At 46.1% G+C, this 22,737-nt stretch overlaps 1 protein-coding gene across 3 annotated transcripts in view; it reads right to left on the bottom strand.

The window, feature by feature from the left end:
- Positions 1-22,737, bottom strand: part of PDZRN3 (PDZ domain containing ring finger 3) — a 247,387-nt gene that overhangs the window by 35,407 nt on the left and 189,243 nt on the right. Inside the window, exon 1 of one of the 3 annotated variants that reach the window (XM_049715558.1) lies at positions 20,557-20,848. The exons of the other annotated variants lie outside the window; for them this stretch is intronic. Coding sequence (XP_049571515.1) covers positions 20,557-20,625 — 69 coding nt within the window. The 5' untranslated portion in view covers positions 20,626-20,848. Of the gene's footprint in view, positions 1-20,556; positions 20,849-22,737 lie in introns of those variants that run through there. 3 annotated transcript variants of the gene reach the window in all.

The raw sequence follows: 22,737 nt of genomic DNA, 5'->3' as shown, positions 1-22,737 counted from the left end.
CAGCAAAGCCTTATGAAAGCCATTTTATGTCATTTCCATCTCCTTGGTATAAACTTCATATTGGTCTCATAAATCTCCTGTACAAACTTAAATTTGTTAGTTGATTTCCTCAGACTAGAGGGCTGGCTAGAATAAAATTTCTACCCTCAGGTCTCTGACCATTAGAGGAAGGGACGTGTAGGAAGATTCTTCCGTCAACAGAATTGTCGTCACACAGGATTTACAACAATGTTTCGTGATGTTTCATGTCACCACGGTCATTTAAGTTTCAAGTGAGGAGGGGCTTCTAACGGATACTGCATGAAGACGGGCAAGAGGAGGCAGGAGTTTTACATGTGATGGGGGTCCGCGGTGAAGGTTGTAAGCTCCAGCCCTAGGGCTGATTGCCTCGGCTTCAATGTAGGCCGTGTCACTTATGTGCTGTAGCATCTTGGGCAAGTTAACCTCTCAGTGCCTCAGTTTTCTTACCAGCGAAATGGGTTTACAGCAGGACCTATCTCATTGGGTGGTGTTAGAATTAATTAGGCTGTGCAGAGAAAGTAATTAGGGTGCATGGCCCTGCACAGAGCGAGGGCTCCATAAACGTTAGCTATCTGTTGTCCTCACTCATTTGGAGAATTACTGGGGAACCCATCATGTGCCAGGCACTGATACAGTGGTAACCAAGGCCCAGTAACACTGGGTAAAGAATGAACACTGTCGGGGCTCTGGGGGGGAGACACACAGGGGTCTGAATCCCTGCTCCGTTTACCAGACGTGTGACTTTGGGTAAATCATTCTACCCCTGTGCCTCAGTGTCCCAGTTGGAAATGGGGGACGTTAAAGTATTTCCCTCCTAGGGTTTTGAGACAAAGATCTAAGCACAGGGTCCAGTGTTAGCTGTTGTTATAACCCTACAAACCTGGACAAATTACCTACCTCTCCCTGTGCCTTACCTATAAGTGGAGTTGTAAAGATTTGTAGAAAAGGGCTTAGAAGGGAGCCTGGCTCGTAGTCACCACTTTTACAGGAGATACTGGCCCACATGTGGTTCCTAAAAATTCCAGCTGTCAAATTTCAGTAAATGCTTAGCTGCAAATAAATCACATAAGAACACCCATAAAACAGATCTTACGTCCCACTCATTTATGGGGAAAGAAAGCCTCTTCTGGATCCTGGCATCCATCTCAAGGATGTGATACTGTGCACTCCAAGCACTGGGTGTTTGCTCTGTGCCAGGTGCTGTGCTAAGTGCTTTACGTGCACAATTTCATCCCATTTCACAGTAAGAAGGTCAATGGTGACCAGGAAGTAAAAGCCCGAGGAGTGCTGGCAGCTTCCTAAAAGATGTGCAGCTCATGAGCAGGAGAGATGGGATTTGAACAAGGCCTGCCCAACTTCAAGTGCACGCTCTAACCACTGGGCAGCACAGCTGGACTGCTATGACCCAACCTCAGCCTTGAAGCGAAGGGAAGTGTTAATGGCTGATTATACTGACCCCAAGAAGGGATGGTGGGATGAAACTGGGATGAAACGGTGTCATCAGAAAGACAGACGGGTGGGCCCTAGACAAGGAACATACTCTCAAGTGGGAAGAACAAAGATCCTCGTCAAAGGAGGACATTCACTGGACGTGCCTTGCTGGGGATGGGTGGGCTCCTCCATGCCGAACCAGGTGGGCTCACCTTTCCCAGGAACTCGTGGTGGTAATGACACCACATGTAATGATGTTCACTAACCCATCCCTTCCTACTTAACTGCAGAGAAGCTCAAAGCAGAGGGGAATCTATCTTTTCTCTAAATTCTTTTCTCACTAAGTTGTCTCATCAGATTTTAGCCTGTCTGTCCTACGAACGTCCATGTCCCAAGGCATGTTGTGAAGCTCTGGCAACGGAACACCATTTAAAATAGTCCAATTAGGGCAAAAGTAGCCTTTTGTTAAAAAAGAACATTCTTGAGCAGTAATGAAATAAGTAGCCTCAGAGTTTCTGAAGCCTTTGAATCTTAAAGAGGAGTCGGGCCAAGAGATCTAATTGCGAAAAATGCTTACTGGCCTTAACGACCTGCACTTTATTTGCTGCTCTTAACAAGATTATGAAATTTCCTAACTATCTCTAAAGAACACGAAGGTCAGGCAACAAACCAATGAATTCCACAAAGAAAAAGCTAAAGTTGATTCACTTTGAATAGAATTTCCTGGCGCTCAAGGATTTGTGTAACCTCAACAGTGATTTGGAATCTTGTTTGTTTGTTGTCGGTTTTCTATCCAAAGAAATAAAATTATGATGCGTATCACTTAGATGAAAACTAATTTTGGCTCCTGCGTCACCAACTAGTTCATTTAGTGGTCTACAGACCAATTAGTAAAACGTCTGTTAAAATGACTGTGGAGGATCCTTGAAGAAAACGCTGTAGAAATTAAATGTCGTCTTAGCGGTTAAAAAAAAAATCAGTTGAGAAGGGCCTGGTGTCAGTATGAAAATAAAACTACCCCTGAATGTTTAGAGAATGGCTAGTTTTCCTTCTGTCCTCATATAGGAGTAATCATTAGTTGGCTTGTCCATAATCACCTTCCTAAATGAATTATGCTGTATCTTCTCAAATACCTCCAATTTCCTAAAAAGCATTTTTAAAAGTTCCACATCAGGGGAAAACTAGAAAGCAGGGCTGGAACTCGAAATGTCCTCCAAAGACCAAAGCTACTTGATTCTTTGAACAAATACTGTCTAACACTTCTGAGTATCTTCTATGTACCATACACGAGGCTTAGCACTGTACACTCAATCACTTATTCATGTGCAATCAGCCCATGAATAACAAAACCTGGGAATGATTATGTGCCCAATACCCCTACTGAAACCCCAGTGCATTAGTGAGCAAAACCAGAAATGGGAGCTGCCCCAGGCAGTTCACAGTCTGGGTAAGGAGACAGATGCTAATAATCGCGTAACTGAGGGAAGGAAAGAGAACCCGGCAGGGTTAAGAGGGCGGGTGTTGGGAAGAGGGGGCTCCTCTGAGGAAGAGACGTTGAGGACAAATCAGAAGAATAACCAGGATTTACGTGGAGAGGAAGAGAGGAGAGATTATTGCAGACGGAGGGAGAAGCATGTGCAAAGGCCCTGAGGCTGGACGAAACCTGGTACACGAGGATCAGGATAGGTGGAACCGAGATGCTTATGTGATGAGACTAGAGGGGTGGGCGGGTGCAGATGATGTTGACCCTCAGAGGCTACAGATGGGACTTTGGTTCTGAGATGATTTAAGCGAGGGTGGGGGGTGTGGTGGGGGATGTGGTGGAGAGGTGACAGGACTCAAAGGCTACGTGTTCAGGTTTACATCTTAGAAACATGATCATAGCATCTGGCTGCTGTGTGAACAATGGACTGGAAGAGGCTAGGAACGAGGCGACTGAGTGGCACAAGCAGACCGAAGAGATATTTGGAAAGTGGAGCCCTCCCAACCACCAGGGGAGTTCTTTCCATTTTCACAGGAAGTTGAGACTCAAGAAGGTAAGTGACTTGCCTAAGGGTTCCATAGCTATTCAACAGGAGACCAAGTTCAAGCTCGCCGGAGCTACTAACTCCAAATAGAGCATTCTCTGCAAAGTAAAATACCTGTTGAGGTGTGACTATCAAGACAAAACAAACGCAAGCTCCAAATCTCAACACCTTGAACTGAATAGGGACCTAGGCAGGTCCTGGGTTTCTTGATAATGTGGGTGGTTCTGCTACTGGGTTACTTCCTGCCTAGAGGCTCTCTGTAATGGGCGGGGTCCTAAGTCCCTGCTCCCTGCTCCTTCTTGGGGTGCTTTCCTCACAAGTTCACGTGGATGCTGAGAGCGTCCTGCCCCGACCGACCGAAGCTCCTAGTTATTGCTGGAGACTTTGCTTCCTAAGACTCTGGAATCCTGGATCTCCACCCTTTTGCGGGAAAACCATAAGGAGCTTAGATTAGAAGAGGAAGAACGGTTTATCTTGCTGATTGATTGAAAAAGCTACTCAATCTCGAATCTCAACAATCCCCTCTGGCAAACGGGACACAAATTCCCCAGCTTCAAAAAGCGGAGCTCCACCCACTTGCTCCTAACACTCTTCGTCCTTCACATAAACTGTCCCATGTTATTGGTGTTTTAGTATGAAAAATGCAAACCATGTCCACTGACGAGAATTTTTGGATTTTTAGTTTTGACCGTTACTAGACAACAGCAGTTCCAAGCGGTATTAACGATAGCTAACGGTGGGCATTTTCATTATGAAAAATTTCCTAATCTTCCCACAGGGAGAGGTAAGAAGGGAAAGAAAAACTGCAGAATTGAAGCCTGCAGTTTGGCAGGACAGCCCTTGGTTTGGTTTTGTTCTGTTTTGGGGGACAGCCCTTGTTGCGCACGTGTTCTCAGAGTCGGGAACATGACTCCATATTTTATGCTAACAGAATCATTTTGGGGAGTGATGCTGCGTAATGGGGGGACGGGTGCCATTTCACTGCTTATCTAGTTGACATAATTACAGCACAAAAGCTAACCTCGTGTCTGTCCTCAACTTTGGGAAGATTCTATGTTTTTAATTGCAAGTTACTGTTCAATTTGTTAAGGAAATTTAGGTTAGAGGAGAAAATATTTGCCTCTCTTCTGCTGGGTTGAGCTGTATTTCTAAATTTGAATAACATTTCCAAAAGGAAAAACACTTCATCCTACCAGCTCGCATTTCATCTGTAATATGTACGACTACTCCGTTTAGGAGTGCTTACATGCAGTAATGAATCCGGACACATCTTTCCTGGATTGCCAAAACAGTCATACTTTGCTGAGACCCCTCCCTTGCAACCAGAGCCCAGGAACAACTTTACATCAATAGATTGTATAAATCCTAAGTTACCTCCACTGAAATATGCAATTACTTCGTGGCTGCTGTGAGAAATTAATGCAGATTTCTGGAAATACTGCCTGTGAAAGAAGAACCAATGAAAATGAGTGGGAATAACCAACTCTGGAGACATCTACAGTGGAAGAAACGGAAACTGGGAAGATTTAGAACCTTTATGAATCAAAAATAAACTTAAGTTGGTACTCCTTTCTCAAAGATTTATAAATGTGATTTACAAATGGCACAAAAAGAATAATGATGACATTCTAGGATATTTATCACCTCTGAAATAGGAAATAAAATGACTCTCCCTCTTGACTTCACAGGCACTGAAGGGCTTAAACTACGACCCCATTATAATAATTGATCCTCGTTTTTTTTTGGTGATTAAACTCTGGGCAATAAGAACGGCAGAATAATTGCATATTTCAACTGCACAGAATACCTAGCGCATAGGAGGCCCACGATAAGTCTGTTGAACTGAGCAAAAATAAAATTAGAGATATTTGTAGAAAATATGAACTGGGTTAAAAGTACTAAATCACATACGCATGAGTCTTGTCCTTGATAAATGCTGCGAACCAAGAAGATAAAGTAAGCAAAATATTATACTTTTTGTCAAAAGAAACCACGGGTCCTTTCTGGGCCTCAGTTTCCTCACCTGTAAATGAGGGGATTACTCTAGGGGATGATGATGATGACTTTTAATGTAGGATGAATCTCAGTGGACCCTGGGGCCCTCCTTGATTATTTCTGATTACCCAACACCTGGCCTATGCCTTACAGCCTTTCTAGACACAATCCCATAATCCCCTGCTCCAACAATTCAGTCACCTCCTGGGAGCAAGACCTGTGTCCCTAAACCCTTTCACATCCTCTGGATACTCACTTAAAACCTCTTGATTTCCCACTAGCTATCTACCTTACGTTTGGTAGTGTATATATGTCCATGCCTCTCTCTTGCTTTGACAGCTAGTGGGAAGCAGCCGCAGAGCACAGGGAGATCAGCTCGGTGCTTTGTGACCGCCTGGAGGGGTGGGATAGGGAGGGTGGGAGGGAGGGAGACGCAAGAGGGAAGAGATATGGGGACATATGTATATGTATAACTGATTCACTTTGTTATAAAGCAGAAACTAGCACACCATTGTAAAGCAATTATACCCCAATAAAGATGTAAAAAAACAAACAAACAAACAAAAAACCTCTTGATTTCACTTTCTTGCTCTCCATTTTGGTTACATGGAAGCATCCCATCAGGGTAGCACGTCCTTTCAGTCATCCCCCTGACTCTCAGGTCCAGCAGGGGACACAGAGGAGACGGACCCCTTGCCTGCAGCCACCTGGAGAAACTTTGTTTAGATGACAAAACAACCCTGAGTATGTTGCAGGGAAGTGAGCCATGGGGTGCTCCAATGAGAGGGTGGCCAGCCCTCCATTCTGCAATCTCTCTTCTGCTACAGGATGGTTAGAGAGCTTTAATAATTGAAGCTGAAGAGGATACTCTTGTGAGAGGAAGGAGAATAAAACCGCTTGCAGGGGTGCAGAACTCTAGTCTCTAGGATGGAGAAGAACCTGCAGCGTTTTCTAAGATGATTTATTAGACATGGGTAGAACTTGCTAGAAACCTACCAGGAGCAAATCATCTGGGAAGGAATTAATGAACCAAACAAAACACTTGACAATGCAATTAGAATATGAGGAAATGTAGGGGTTTTCCAAAGAGAGAGAGAGAGAGAGAGAGAGGCAAGTGTGTGTCCATGATTTTGATTATGTCATACAGAAGGCTGGAAAAAGAATGGAATAATATTTTTGAAGGTAAAGTTATCACAGGGGGAGACGGAGATGGCTGCGGTTGATATTTGCCGTTTGGATGCTTCAGTAGAGTTAGCAAGTGTGCCCAGATGGGTGGAAATTCACTTGCAGCTGTGTTTCAGCAAAATGGTGCGTGGGTCTGAGAAACAGAAATAAGACCGCTGGCGGCAAAAATGATTCCCCATCACGCGCAGCGGCAGAGGGCAGCCGTGCAAACACTGTGTTTCTCTTCAGTTGCTTTAGGCAACAGTAGTTTTTTTCCCTCTGTTTTGGTTTGGGTCAGGGATTTTTCCTTTTTAAAACCTTTTCTTAGTTGAGTTAGAAACCAAGAGTCTGAAGCTCTGGAAACTTCCCTTCGACCTCATTTCATCGTGCCTGTCGGATGAGCTCACTGAAAAACAAGCTCGGCAGTGGTAACATTCGCTGTGTGTGTCCAGAGGAAACTTCTGGCTGCATACCTGTGCTAACTGCTATCCTAGACTTTGCATACAAACTCTATCTGGGAATAATACAGGCTCCTTTTTATTGATATGAATGTATAAGTCTAAATACATACTTAAAAAAATTTTAAATTGAAGTATAGTTAATTTACAATGTTGTGTTAGTTTCAAGTGCATGGCAAAGTGATTCAGTTATATATGTATGTGTGTGTATATATATATTCTTTTCCATATTCTTGTTTTAATTTTAGGCAATAATTTTTTTTAATTGAAGTATAGTTGATTTAACTTTTCATACTCTTTTCCATTATGGTTTATTACAGGATATTGAATATAGTTTCCTGTGTTCAAAATCTACAGTCGGACAACTTATGCGCCCTCATCCCGTTTGCTAGCATTTTTTTTTAAAATTTATTTTATTTTATTTTTTTTTGCGGTACGTGGGCCTCTCACTGTTGTGGCCTCTCCCGTTGCGGAGCACAGGCTCCGGACGCGCAGGCTCAGCGGCCACGGCTCACAGGCCCAGCCGCTCCGCGGCATGTGGGATCCTCCTGGACCGGGGCACGAACCCGTGTCCCCTGCATCGGCAGGCGGACTTTCAACCACTGCGCCACCAGGGAAGCCCCTTCGCTAGCTTTTTTAGTTTAGCAGGGAGATGGTTAATATCAAAACATTTCTTCTTTTAAATATACGTCACACAGTCACACCACCACCTACACAGACCTTTTATTCGTTCAAAAGTGTTTTCGTCGGCTGGAGCTCAACGAGTAAGTGTCAAAGTTTGCATAGCATGCTGGAAACAAAGCCCTCTCTGGATAGCGAAGCATATGTGGGACATGTGCACGTGAAAGTAATGATACGCTTCTCCTAGAATCCGGGACTCTTTCTGCCCCAGAGCCTCTGTCTGGGGACCCGTGACTATTCACAGGTCAGGAAGCCAGCCTGGCCACCATGACTCAGTCCTAATCCCCGTTACAAGTGCCCCGAGTGCTGGTCACAGGTGTGACTTCACCTGAGAGGCAATGTGGCGATGTCTCTCTCCATCTCTGAGTGGTGAGAACTGTGAGGGCCGTAACCTTTTTAGTTAGCTTTGCAACCACTGCAGCATCGTCAGTGGCTGTCCCGATGTGGCACATGGTCGGCGTTCAAAAAATAACCTATTGGGGCTTCCCTGGTGGCGCAGTGGTTGAGAGTCCGCCTGCCGATGCAGGGGACGCGGGTTCGTGCCCCGGTCCGGGAGGATCCCGCATGCCGCGGAGCGGCTGGGCCCGTGAGCCATGGCCGCTGAGCCTGCGCGTTCGGAGCCTGTGCTCTGCAGCGGGAGAGGCCACAACAGTGAGAGGCCCGCGTACCGAAAAAAATAAAATAAAAAAATAACCTATTGAACAAATGACCGAATCTGAGCATTTCCTCCAAACATATGGCGTCATTCCACCTCTGCATATTATTTTGGGGAAGACTTGGCCTTACAGACATCTCCTGAAAGCCCTGTTCTCCACTGTTGCTTTAACAGAAATGACTTAGCTACAGTGGTACCCAGTGATGTCCAGAAGCTGGCCTTTCTGGATTCATTCGCGGCGCTTTACGCATTGCCCTGGAGACTTACGACCCATAACGATGATCCTCTTTGACCCAATTTTGGAGACCTGGCTGCCCCCGCCTCCTCTAGAAATGCCGGCTTTCTCCCTTGGTCCCCATAGATGGGCTTGTTTGACAATATATAACAGTGTTCAGTGCAATATCGTGCCGTACATACACTCAAACATATCACAGCTCACTTGCACACTCCCAACACCCTAGGCAGAGGGGGAGTTTGTATTCCTGTGCTTCAGAGGAAGAGTCTAAGGTTCAGAGAGGCTCAGAGGACTTTCCACAGCACAAAGTTACTCCATAGCACGGCCCTGAGTTTCCCCCTTTTATACATCAACTCTGAGTAAAACGAGGTCTCTGGTTTGTCTTCTCAACTAGGCCATGAATGCTGTGAGCACAGGGGTTGTTTTCAGTCTTTCTCTCAGCATGTGGCCCAGAGAACACAGTAGGCACTCAATACATGCTGCCCGTAGGACCACCAGAGGGTGACCCTCAACTGGGGTAAGCTTCAGGTGGAATCCCTCTCCTGCCTTAATCAAACAACAGGATGAACTTCCACTTGAAGGCAGTATCACACTGATAACATCACATAACCTCTAAAGCTGTAGACCTACCTCCATTTAAAAGAGGACAAAACCATGCACAGTTTCTTGGTTAGGTCTTTCTAAGATGCTTTTGTAGTTGACCAACATTCCTTTGCAGTTTACCTTACGCTCACTGGTGTAAGATTTAACTTCGGACCCCCTCCTCCCTTCTCCCCACGAATGTCAACCCCACAGGGCGGGGACTTTGCTTTCCATTGCAATGCCTGATACTTAGCACGTTACCAGGACCACGGAGGGACCTCTGAGTGTGTGTGGAAGGAAAGAGTGAGGGGGTCTGCCCACATTCAGGTCTCTGCTTGAGTCAGGCAGTCCTGCGTTAGGATAACTGCTCTCCCTCTCACCAGCCACGTGATCCCAGGCAAGTTAGTCAGCCTCCCTCACTAACTCTCAGTTGTCTCATCTGTAAAATGGAACTAACAATAGTACCTGGACGTTACGGGGCTGTGTGAGAATTACACGTATATGTATGACACATGTATATAAGCCACGTGCACAGCAAATAACAGTCATCTATCATTGCTATTATTATTTATTGGATGCTAATAAACAAAACCCCCAAATCATGAGAATATATTGTCCTCGGGCCTTCACTATTCATTCGAGGATAAAGAATACGATGCTGGAATTGCTTCCTCCTTTGTCTGGACATTTCTTAACTGTGGCTGGATAGGGAATAGAATTGGTTCTGAAACCTCAGAGCCAATTGAGATAAAAGAGATGCACTAACTCTCACACTGATTTGCCCCCCTTCCTTCAGTCTTAGGGGAACAGCCATATGCTCCCAGGTTCCCCTCCATGGAAGACCTTGAACAGAAACTTCATCGGGGTGGGAGAGATGAGACAGACATGCCGAACAACTCAAACTTCAATTCCTGCAAAGTTTCCAGAGGCCTAGCCCTACCCTACAAATCTTAAGCTTACCAAGTTGCTAGATCGAGAAATAAAAAGGAGAAAATGCCAGTCCGGGGGCAAGAGAGGCACCCCTTGCTAAGGAATTATTCCAAATGGGAACACATCAATATATGCAGGTAAGTGCAGCATAGGGTCGCTGGTATCTAACACGGAGAGGATGTGCAATACTTATGCCGGGCATTTCAAAACTAGATAAAAAGGTACGGAATCCCGGATGTAAAAGACTACTATGATTCTGCGGGGGGGCGGCGGGGGGGAAACATCCACTGCTTTTCACCTCCTGATGCCACAAGGAATGTTGTTATGAGGGATACTTATTTCTCTCGAGGTTTTTCCAACTCCCCAAATATTGAGCAGCTGCCTGATAGAGGGAAATTGGTTCCTATCCTTTGCGGTTTTCTTTTATTAAAATGCACGTCACTTTGAATGCTATGTGTGACAACCACTGACATTTTGGGCAGGGGAGGGGAATAATTAATTGTCATATAGGGTAGAACAGGAACATGTCTGGTAATTCTATGGTAAACTGCTTAACACAGGGAGGAAACTGTTATCTTCCCAGATGTCTGACAAATTACCTGCTTTCATTGGTTTAGTGCTCTGAATAGTAGGTGTCTGCATTATTTAGTTTACGCATTGTTTGTTCACAAAAAAGGCAACATTTTTGCCAAAGACTTCTTTACATAAAAACATGCAAACTCTTAGGAAATGTGTTTATAAAGACGCCAGCTCTGCCTGTAGTCTTATGGATGTCTTCTCTTCTGTTACAACAAATGTTATGGTTTGAGAGGATTCTTTTATGGATGAAGAATGCTATATGTGAAGAAAAATATGAAGTAGTATTCTATACTTTTTAAAGATCTTATAGCTTATCAACTCCTCCCCTGCCCGCCTTACTATTTGTGAGTTACTTTCCTTCAGAACTGGGGGAAAGGGGAGGTTTTAAAATGAGTTATTTCTTCTTGGGTCTTTTACGAATACTTTTATTTTATTAAATATTGAATAAATTTAAAAATATCAAAGATATATGTAATTGAAAACACTGCTACAATGAAGACTTGTGAATCTCCCACCCACTTTGAGAAAAAGAACACTACCCATGTTATCTTGACAAGCTGAACTTCCCAAGTCCACAAATGATGAGAGCGCCATGAACAGCCCAGAAGAACGCACCGAGGTGGCTCTGCTCTACCAGGGACCAAGAATTACTGCATAACGACAGCAGGATATAACAGACGCTCTGAGTGCAATGCTGGTGCCGAGGGAAGAAAGGGAGCAGAACAGAAAGGCCAGAAACAGTCCCTACCACACAGGGAAGCTGGTATTGCCCCTTGATGCGGAAGAGATAGGCTTTTCTCCAAGTGGTACTGGAAAATCCATATTAAAAAAATGAAGCTGGGGCTTCCCTGGTGGCACAGTGGTTGAGAGTCCGCCTGCTGATGCAGGGGACACGGGTTCCTGCCCCGGTCCGGGAAGATCCCACATGCCGCGGAGCGGCTGGGCCCATGAGCCATGGCCGCTGAGCCTGTGCGTCCGGAGCCTGTGCTCCGCAACGGGAGAGAGGCCACAACAGTGAGAGGCCCGCGTACCACAAAAAAAAAGAAAAATGAAGTTGGACTCCAACCTTACACCATATATAAAAAGGTGCTGTGAAAGGCATTATTTATATTAAATTTTTAGAAGAAAACAGGTGAGTAGTTCTATGACTTCAAGGTAGAGATCATGTTTGAGACTAAAAGCACAAACTGTCAGAAAAGACTGATATATTTGATGACATTCAATTAAGGGATTAGGTTCCTTGGAAGACATCCTAAAGAGAAGGGCAAGATAGTTACAAACTGGGAGAAAACGTATAAAACTACTGAGGGACTCGTATCTGACTATGTTTTAAAAAATCCTACAAACCGAGTGAAAAAGATGCAAAATCCAATAGAGAACTGGGGAAAGCCTGGACAGGGACTCCATACACGGAAAAAGAAACTCAAATACGATGAATGTACATATGAAAAAAAACACAGTCAGCTCCGTGTATTTGGGGGCTTCACATCTAGGGATACGGACAGCTGACTACTTTCACTTGATTACACCATTTTATGTAAGGGACTTCTGCCCCTATGGATTTGGGTATCTGCAAGGGCTTCTGAAACCAGTCCCCTGAGGATACCGAGGGTATGTGCTCAACTTCATTGAGGATTAGGGAAAAGCAAATTTAAACCATAGTGAGCTACCTCTCCATGTAAATTACATTGGAAAAGTTAAGAATTCAGACAGTACCAAGTGTCGACAGGGATGTGCAGCAACAAGAATCTCTCTACCACGATGACGAGAAACGATTTGGCGTTAGTGAAACTGAAAAGGTATATCCCCTAAATGCCCCCCTTTCCTTCACATCCTGTCCTTCCTTCCCCTCTTTCCTTCCATCCATCCACTCACCCACCCACCTACATGTAAGTACCTACGTTATCTCCTAGAGCAGTGGTTCTCAAAGGGTGGTACGCAGACCAGCAGCATCTAAAACCGGAGGGTGATGCATGGGACCCAGTGTTTACACAAGCCTTCCAGGTGATTCTGATGCCTGTTCACACTCGAGAACCACTGTCCTAGAGGGATTTTTATACCTTGAGACTGGTGTCAGAATGAAAGTTACAAATGAGGTTCCATTCTCCTCTCCCACTGTTCTTTGCTATCAAATAGGCAAAATGAAAAAAAGAGGGGAAAAAAAGTGAGACTCTTCTTAATACCCAGTGAGTGTGGGAGTGGGGGTGACGAGAGGCGGACACTCACACACTGTTGGGTGTTACACAGAGAGGCTTATTTGGCAACACTTACTAAGTAAGAACCGCTAAAAATGCAGATCATCTGACAAAAGAACTAGAGACGTGTCCTAAGAGAATTATTTACGATTGGCCAATGCTGTCGTTTAATTGACAGATACAGTTAGATCAAGTCCTGCAGCCTGGATGTCCCCCAGAAGTGGGGTGTGTAAATCATGAACTGTCATTACGGTGACAGCTAAATGACTCATCACCGCCAAGAAGTCCCCGATCAAACCTACTTCCTCCAGATTTCTGAAAACCAGGATTCATTTGGGTAACAAGGTCCTTTCTAAAAACACAGTTTCTTCCGGCAGGAGGACTCTGCCCACATTATTCGGCATCACTTTAGATTACTTTCCCATTTACTACTGGGAAGGGAAGTGTTTGTAGAAGTAGGAGGGTCTGTGGCTAGGAGGATACAGGATAACTTCAGAGGCTGGGGTGGCTCTGAGAAGGACAGTGGTTAAAAAAAAACAACTGAAGGTTAGTGTAGTTTTATCTGTGAAAGATACACACACACACACACACACACACACGTGTGTGTGTGTGTTTATTTTATAGACAAAACTTCACTGACCTACAGTTTTTCGCTTGTAAACTAGAGAGTACAAAATTATTCCCTTGAAAACTCTGCTTAAGCAAAGTAACGTTTCTGGTATTAACCAACAGATGGTTAAATTTTCGATCAATTTTCTTTCACTTCTGCACTATTTCAAATGATTTTTTATTACAAGCTGATGAGTATAATCAAATGTATTTGAAAAAACTATTATTCTGCCAGTCAGGGGGCCGGTAGACTGGGAATGAGACCGCTTCCCCAAGGTTCCCCAACAGACACACACAGTGCAATATGCCCTTGGTGAAGGAATAGGAGCGCAGGCCATGTGAAGTAGATGAACTCATTCTTGACAGTTCTGTGCTCGCCTCTCCGCCGCATGGCCCGACGGCCTCTCACTCATATGATGACACCTGCCATACCACTGAAGGGGACGCTGCCAGGAACACGGCTTTGTGCGCTTCAGAGAGGATGCTATGCTCTCTGCTGAATCCCACACTGGTGGAGAGTGCGGGAGGGTTACTTTGGCTCTGGTGGGCCTTCACCCAGAGCTGCTGACGGTATTCCTCTGTACCTCCCCAACTTAGCCATAGCCTCTCCCTGCATTACTGATGCGGGTAGGAAGTCATGTATAAACACTGCACTTTTCCTCACTGCTCCATATGTCTGTTTCTGCCGGCCATGGCAGGCCGTTGACAGGAATGTGGTGAGCGGGGCAGTCCCCTCCCCTGTGACCGCCTGCCTCACGGCAGCGCGCAGCTATACCGATGGGAGCCATTAGAGGCCTGGGACCCGGCCTCACGTGTCACCGCGTACACCTTTCCAGACCAAAGTGGGACCCACTTGAGCCATTCCTCATTCAGAAGTTAACTTGGTAAATATGTCCTGATTAGTTACTGGTTACGTGTCAGGCCCGGGGGTGCCACAGAGAACAAGGCAGTGTCCCTACCTTCACATTTTCCTGGGGGCTGGGGTCGGAGACGAACGATAAGCAAGGTCGTAAGTGCATGAGTTGTGATAAGTGCCAGAAGGGAAATAAACTCTGCAGAGAAAGGTCAATGCAGGTGCGGGTCGGGGGACTCTCAGATCAGGGGCGCTCTCTAGGGGGAGGGACGTTTAAGCTGAGCCCTCAAGGATCAGTGAACTACGCTGCAGGTGCGGGGGAACAGTCTGTTGGAAAGCCTGGGGAGGGGAGGAGGAAGGTGGGTTCTGGGTGCTGAATGGAGCCCTGCGGGGACCAGGGCAGATGAAGAGCAGGCAGGTGCGAGGCATGAGGCTTGTGCAGCCGTAAGGAGACCAGGTCACACAGCGCCCTGCAGCCTGGGTAAAACGGTTCCTTTTATTCTAAGGGCACGGGGGAGCCGGTGAGGAAGGCACAGAGCAGCTCAGAGCTCAGAGTGCGGCTGGCTGGTTGAACCTGCTGGCTGAATGAATGAAAAATAAATGTCTTGTATCCCCTCTGCTCTCCCTCCTGGCCTCTTGGGTTCAAATCATGGTCATCTCCTCTCCTTCCGGGCTCCTAACTAGAGCCCTTGTTTCTTTTCTTGCTCCTCAACCCCTACAGACACATACAAAACCCCACGTGGTCAACCAGCCATGGGCTGAGGGTACATGTGGTGATGAGAGCTCCCAGGCGGTTCAATGAACAGAGAACGTGGAAACCAAGTGGAAGGAAGTGCAGGGATAGAGTGATGTGCAGGGTATCATGGGAATACTGTGTGCAGGGCATCATGGGAAGGCTCAGTGGAGGGAGCCAGGGGTGTGCAGGGCATCTTGGGAAGCCTCAGTGGAGGGAGCCAGGGGTGTGCAGGGCCTCTTGGGAAGGCTCAGTGGAGGGAGCCAGGGGTGTGCAGGGCCTCATGGGAAGGCTCAGTGGAGGGAGCCAGGGGTGTGCAGGGCATCTTGGGAAGGCTCAGTGGAGGGAGCCAGGGGTGTGCAGGGCCTCTTGGGAAGGCTCAGTGGAGGGAGCCAGGGGTGTGCAGGGCATCTTGGGAAGGCTCAGTGCAGCGATCCAGGGCTGTGCAGGGCCTCATGGGAAGGCTCAGTGCAGGGATCCAGGGGTGCGCCCGGCCTCCGGGGAATGCTCAGAAGGGTATCTAAGCTGGGTGGCAGCTAAGTGGCCTCAGTTCTACGGGGAAAGCAGGACAACTCCCTGCTGGTTCCCCCACAGCTTTCTACTTACAGAAGAGACAGGGAGAAAGAGGGGAGTAAGCCCTGGTCTAACCCTAAGCTCTACCTTTTCAGTTCTTAACATAAAAGTGGCTTATGATCCACCGTTAACTGAAGAGAAAACAAGAGCCAGTGACAGTAGCCCATGTTGAAAACAGTGACTTTCTCAGCCACAGAGAGACGGCGCCATACTCGATAAAGGGCCCCAGGTTGCCAAGGCAGGAGGAGACGGGCTTGTTTTTTCCATACCTGCTTTGCTTAAACTAATTCAGAATAGAAAGCCATTTCTGAGACAAAGCTTTGAGAATCTATCGATAGGTCGTTGGAGCGAGCACACTCTTACTTGCAGGAAAAGGATGCCGGGCTCCACACTGCGGTGTAGAGGTCAAGTTTATGTTCATCTAATTAGCCACCATTAAGTCTGTACGACCACTGGGCTGATTCTCAGCGGACTCATCGTTGCTTTGCTTTAAAGCAGTAAATTCATCTAATTGAGTATTGAATGTAGCTAATTAAATATGAAAATAGGACTGTGTACACTCAAGTTTCCAGAATATTCCTTAAACTTGTTGCTCTGCATTAGCATTTCCTATAGAAATCTGTTTTCCTAGTCAACTGGCTTATTAATAGAGTGGGGGAGAAAGGGTCACAAAGACATACATCTTTAGTTTTCTGGCAAGTCACGGTTATTGGGTGAAGTTTTGGCTTTTCAAAACCAACAGCATTTATGGCAGAAAGAGTCACAAATCCTCTTCTATGATACTTTTTTTGTAACTGAGAGGCAAAAGAACATAAGCTTTCTCAAATCATCCATTCTTAAAGCTGCCTGGGGCGTTAATGAGAACTCTCCGCTCCACTCCCCCTCCCATGCCCTGCCCCACGTGAATGACCAGAGGCTCTACGGAAACCCCTCTCATTTGTAAGAAAACAGATCCAAGTAACAGCAGGCTGACAGAGGTGTTAAGCACACATGGCTCGAGTGAGACCGTGGTGTCTGCAAGAGAGCCCCACAAAGGCAGGAGCAAATTTTAAAAACCAACCCAAGTGTCCCATATAACATGGGTGACTTTGATGAAAATGACTTATACGAGAGAAGAAAGCACAAACTTTAGAATTATAGCACAGATGTGGCTCCTGGCCCCATTTATAACTCCTTTGTGTTTCAGTTTCTTCATCTTTGAAATGGGGATAATAACACCACCTATCTCTTGGTGCTGCTGTGAGGATTTGACGGGGAAATGCATGGTTGGCGCTTAGCACATCACCAGCATGTAGTAAGTGCTCGATAGATACTACTATGGTTAGAGTTTGGGAATAACAGATACACACTACTATATATAAAACAGATAAACAACAAGGACCTACTATATAGCACAGGGAACTATAGTGAATACCTTATAATAACCTGTAATGGAAAAGAATGTGAAACAGGATACATACCCACATATGTACGTATAACTGAATCACTTTGCTGTACACCTGGAACACTGTAAATCAACTATACCTCAATAAAAGAATAAAAATTTTAAAAAGTACTGTGGCTGCTGAAAGGAATATCACTACCATTTATCGACACATTTTACTTGCCATCTTGAAAATGTGCATGCAGATTTTTAGAGAACGTGTTAGCTGTTGTAATTTTTCATTTGAAGCCTAAGTCCCAACCAGAATTATTTCTCTGTTGTGTAATCAAACAGCAAAGGTCATTAATGCTGAGTCTCTGGCTGACCTCAGAGGAGGCGGGAGGAATGAACGATACTGCCTAGTGTGTCCCTCCTTTACCCTCCCCCAGGCCTCCGTTCGTGGGAAGAGCCTCCTCAGAGCGTCCCCTGGGTGGCCTTCCCTGGTCCTGGAGGGGCACAGCTGGGTGGAGTCACGGGCACAAAGCCAGCTGAGCCGCAGACCTCCTCATCTCTGCACACACCCTTCCCGCACAACAGGTCACCAGCTTTAGCCGGATTCCAGCCACAGCCCTAGAGCTGCGAGGCTCCCTGTCCCATGACCCTGTGAACGTGAGATCTCCAGGGCCAATTAATTTATCCAAGAAGAAGACCGCACCCCTTGATAACCTGAAAGCCTCTTCCCTTCTCACTTGCCCAGCCTTTCACTTTAACAGTGCTTCTGAGTATTCTAAGTCACCCTAGGCAAGTGAAGGCTTTCCGAAGCATGAAGCAGCTGCTAAGTTAAACTTTAAATCTCACATAGGCAGGGGCCCTGTCTTGATGCTCCACAGGACGCCACAGTCACCGGAAAAGCACAAAGAACTGCTGTGAGTCACCTGATCCTACAACCCCAGGGTGGGCAGTAGGCACATCTTATACTCTCCTTCGAAGAGCTCCAAATATCTCAACGCATCCCTTAACACACGGCGCAGATCACCGGGATGTGTGCACTCTGTGCAACGTCCTTTAACGACCAGGCAACTTTGTGTGCTGTCGGTGTTTTTCTATTGTGATTAAAGGTACAATAAGGTATGTTTGCAACAAGAGGCAAAGCCATTGTTCTGCATCATTAAGTTCACAGCAGCCCCTAAAAGAAACTGTGGGCAGCTTGCCAAAGGCCCTAATGAAGAGCATCTCTTTGAATTATCTCTGGATGAGGAAAGGATCAAGTCTGAGCCCCAGAATATTTGATCCTCTTTGTGCTGCTGTTAGAAGCGCTTACGGAAGCCAGACACACCGGACCTTCTGGAACTGTAATTTATGGAAACCTTAATTTCTCTGCTCTAATAAGGCTTTGCATAATAAGAGTGGGAATGCAATTATTAATTCCTGCAAGTGTTTCGTGAATTCCTTTATGCTACGGTTCAGGACTTCCAAAGAATGGGAGAAAGGGGAAATTTACTTAGTTGGCACAAGGGTAATGGGTCTGAAAAGTAGTTTGAGTTTCCTGAAAATAAATCTGCATGGCTTCCCAAATTGCTGACAAAGTGTATTCCAGATGGAAGTCATTTATCAGCAATTTACTGCACGATGCTTTGGCCAGAAATATTTCCATATAAATTCACCTAGTAAAAAAAAACAAACAAACAAAAGCCAGGCTCCCTCTTTCTGAAGGCAGAGAGGGGAGGAGCCCAAATAACACAGACAAATAAAGCACAAGTTAATGCAGATTTGCAGGAAATGCGGTAGGGTTGCCTTTTGGAGGGTGCCAGTTTAACTCTTACAGCTACAGCAATGTATGTGAAATAATACTTGCGTGCATTGATGGTTAAAAGAACAAAAAGCAAGTTATTGTAACTCCATTTTTACACAGAGCATTTACTTTCTGTGCAGCGGTGAGTGACCGCATGCAACCACCTTGGTGATCGTTTTGTCGTTCTGCTTGTTTCACTTCTGAATGCCTGACTCACTGAGCACCAGGGCTCACTGCACATGGTAACTTGGCAAATTTAGGATTACAACGTTACCATATGATCACATAAGGGGTGGGGGCCAGATCTCCAGGGGCAATAGCACTTCTGCCCAGACCTCCAATGTGCCCTCGGACTGCTCTGAAAGGACGGGAATCCAGCAAAGCCCTGAGCGTGAAGTCATACCTCAGAAGTATTACTTCCCAAACTTATTTAAGAGGATTGTTTTTTGTAAGCTATGTGCTCTCCACACAGGAGGGTGGTGGAGGCGCCTAAGTCCCAAAAGATAAGATTTGTTTTGACCTTCTCTATGCCTCAGTGCCGGTGCGCGCGCACACACCCACCCACACCCAACCCTTTTATTCACCCAATCATTAGAATTTGTCCACTGAGGCAGCCAACTCACAAGCAGCCCAGTCTCGCTGTGTTTTTAATGCTAAGCGCCCTCTGCTGGCTCTTGAAAAAATGGCACCCAATTGACGGCTAATCAAATTCTTTTTTAAGCTGAGTCTAGCCCCGTTGAAGACTATATTAATATACCATGTATTGTCATAAATTAAACAGCAAGCACCGTTTTTCTCAGTATAACAACCTTCTTCTAATGTGCTAATGTTAACATTCCTTTGTAACAGAATTATGATTTTCTGATTACTGGAGAAAAATTTGAAGGAGTTAGAATGATTTAAGGGGAAAATCATTAACTGTCAGGTATAGCAGCGTGAAAACCTCCTAGGTGAGGATAAGACCGGAATATTAAAAAATAAAACACTCAGCATGAACATAAGGTAAGTTCTCTGGGTCGTACCGTAAATACCCCATTTCATCTCCACTGAAATTTCCTGCTAGTGACACTGCAGAAGTTTAGAGGAGTCATCGGCTGTGGACGAAAGCACCCGAGATCAAGCCACTTGCTCTGGAAGTTCTTAAAGTTTTCACAGGAGGAGGTATAGAAATGGCAAGTGTGAAGCGTGAATCTGAACCACATGTTCTGTTACGAGAAGTTGCTGAGAGACTGAAGAGTGCAGTAGACGCCTGTGCTCTCCTGAAAAGAGCGCCTTACGACTATTCGTAAACAGAGACAAAACCGTGCCAGCATTAATCATCCTCCACGTCTTCTGCAACTTGTTCACAGGGTGTGTGACCACGCGTTGACCCTGCCTAGGACATCTGTCCGCCACTCCGGGGAGAGCGGGCAATTGTAAAGGAGCTTTGTGACATTATAGCTTGAACCACACCTTACGGCCCTCAGCATCTACTGAAATATTCAAATACAAGCAGTTAGGTGCCACTGAAAAGGAAATCACCTAAGAGACTTAATAGAAAATATGCAGAAACGTCAGAGAGGCTGTCACATTCCAAGTACACACACACGCACAGAAATCCCCAATTCCTTCCCCAGAAGTTACGCTCAGCCAGGTGAGTGCCCGGGCGCTCCCACAGGAAAAGAGGCAGCGCGTTGTTACCTGACAAACTTCGTAGAGTAATTTGTACTGCTCCTCTGGCTTCTGCAGGCTGCACAAACTGCATCCCATGTTTAGAGAACCGGCAGACGAAGGCTGCAGGACTCGCCGGCGCCCGGGAGGAGCAGCGCCTTCAGCATGCAGGCATGAAGGTGTCCTCCGAGAGCCTCAGGTGCCAGGTGCTGCGACACGACACTGCACGCTGGCGGTGCTCTCCTCAGAGGCTGCAAACAACTCTCTCCCCTTCCACGCTCCCTTCCCTAGCAGCAGCATGCACGCGCACACACAGACACACACGCACGCACACACACACGCGCACACACACACACACACCACTCCCTCCTCTGAGTGACTCTGGCAGCTGGATTGTGGTCCAATGCACACGCTATATATACTGCCGCTCATGCATATTAATCAGCCCTCATTGACTATTCATAACAGACAATGATACAGAAGCTATAATTGCCAACCATGACAGTTGAAATTTCTCTAATTAACAAGCAAGTACTCCGGTGGCAGGGAATAATAAAACACACTAACAGTTTTGCAAGCCATTTTCTGGCAGTTACAAATAAACATGACTGCATTTTGAGCCGGGTCTCTTAGGATAATCCTTAATGCATTTAAGCTAAGTAGAAATTCATTTTTAAATATACCATAAAATTTCTGATGATATAAAATGTATTTAATGCTGTAGAAAATGACAGCATATAAACGGGTTTTATGGAATGGACATGTTTTGAATCACGTTCATGTAATATTTAGCGCTTTACTATGCTGCAAGAATAATCCTCCACGTATGAATAAAATATAAAAATTTAAATTGCAAGATATATGCGTGAGTATGCAAAGTAACCAGGGGGGTGTAAGGAGAGAGGCTGCCCTAAAGGTGAGCAAGCAGATAATCATTGCCAAGGTGCATTTCCAATTCCCAAAGCAGAAAGTTATTCGTGAAAGGGCTCCCGGGCTAATTGGAAGGAAGAGAAGCGGCCAGTCTCGCGCATCCCCACAGCCATGCAGCAGTGAGCTAAGCAGCACTGGCTACTGCACATCTGTATCCAATGTTCTGTATCTGCCTAGACTTCTGTAGCTTTGCCCTGCCCTGAGTCTCAAAGAAGCAGGGACTTGTCATTGCCCACGGAAGGTGAGCACAGATAGGACTGAAGACATTTGGTCTTTGCTGCATTGCTTCTTGCCCCGCTTTCATTCAGCCTCTGTACTTACTATGTAAGCTTGATGGCTGCAAAAAAACTTAAAAAAAAAAAAATTTATCAACAATCGTCCCACTACCAGAACGAAATGCACAGTCAGTTCCTTTTTTCTCAACCCAAGTGGTTGATGTTTAAAATTCTCACAATTGGGGGCTTCCCTGGTGGCGCAGTGGTTGAGAATCTGCCTGCTAATGCAGGGGACACGGGTTCGGGCCCTGGTCTGGGAGGATCCCACATGCCGCGGAGCGACTAGGCCCGTGAGCCACAACTACTGAGCCTGTGCGTCTGGAGCCTGTGCTCCGCAACAAGAGAGGCCGCGACAGCGAGAGGACCGCGCACCGCGATGAAGAGTGGCCCCCGCTCGCCACAACTAGAGAAAGCCCTCGCACAGAAACGAAGACCCAACACAGCCAAAAATAAATAAATTTAAAAATAAATAAATACTCCTGTTCTCTGTTTAAAAAAAAAAAAAATTCTCACAGCTGCTTCCACAGCCTTCACTCCCTTCAGTTTATAAAGGCTGGACTGCTTCTCAGGAGGGCTCCCACGTCTCCTGTCAAGAGGCATCACGGAGCCTGAAGAAGAAAGCTCCCTTTCTCTGGGAACCAAGACACACCTGCGATGCGAGTAAACCAGTCCCAGTAAACTTCGGCTTGGGCTGGTGGCCAGCGGGCACAGCTGGTCCCATTTCTCACCTCTGTCTCAGGTCCTCACCTGGCGTCACCATCTGGGCTGGAGCAGAGAGCTGAGGTGTGGCACCAGGGAGAGGAAGCCGCAGACAGAGCTGGGCAGTGGCAGTGACCTCTGACTCGCTTTGATGCTGGGAAGGGGCCTTATGCATCCATGAGTAAGTCACTGAGACCTCCGTTTCCTAATCTCCAAGTAGGTATAATGCGAATGACCTTGCAGAGTTTTGTTGCCAGGATGTGAGAAAACACAGGTGGTTCAAACCCAAACCAGAGGCTATGTTTGT

This window comes from Orcinus orca, chromosome 10, assembly GCF_937001465.1.
Source record: "Orcinus orca chromosome 10, mOrcOrc1.1, whole genome shotgun sequence".
NCBI lineage: Eukaryota > Metazoa > Chordata > Mammalia > Artiodactyla > Delphinidae > Orcinus > Orcinus orca.
Note: the sequence above shows the minus strand (reverse complement) of the source record. Positions and strands in the feature narration are given on the sequence as shown.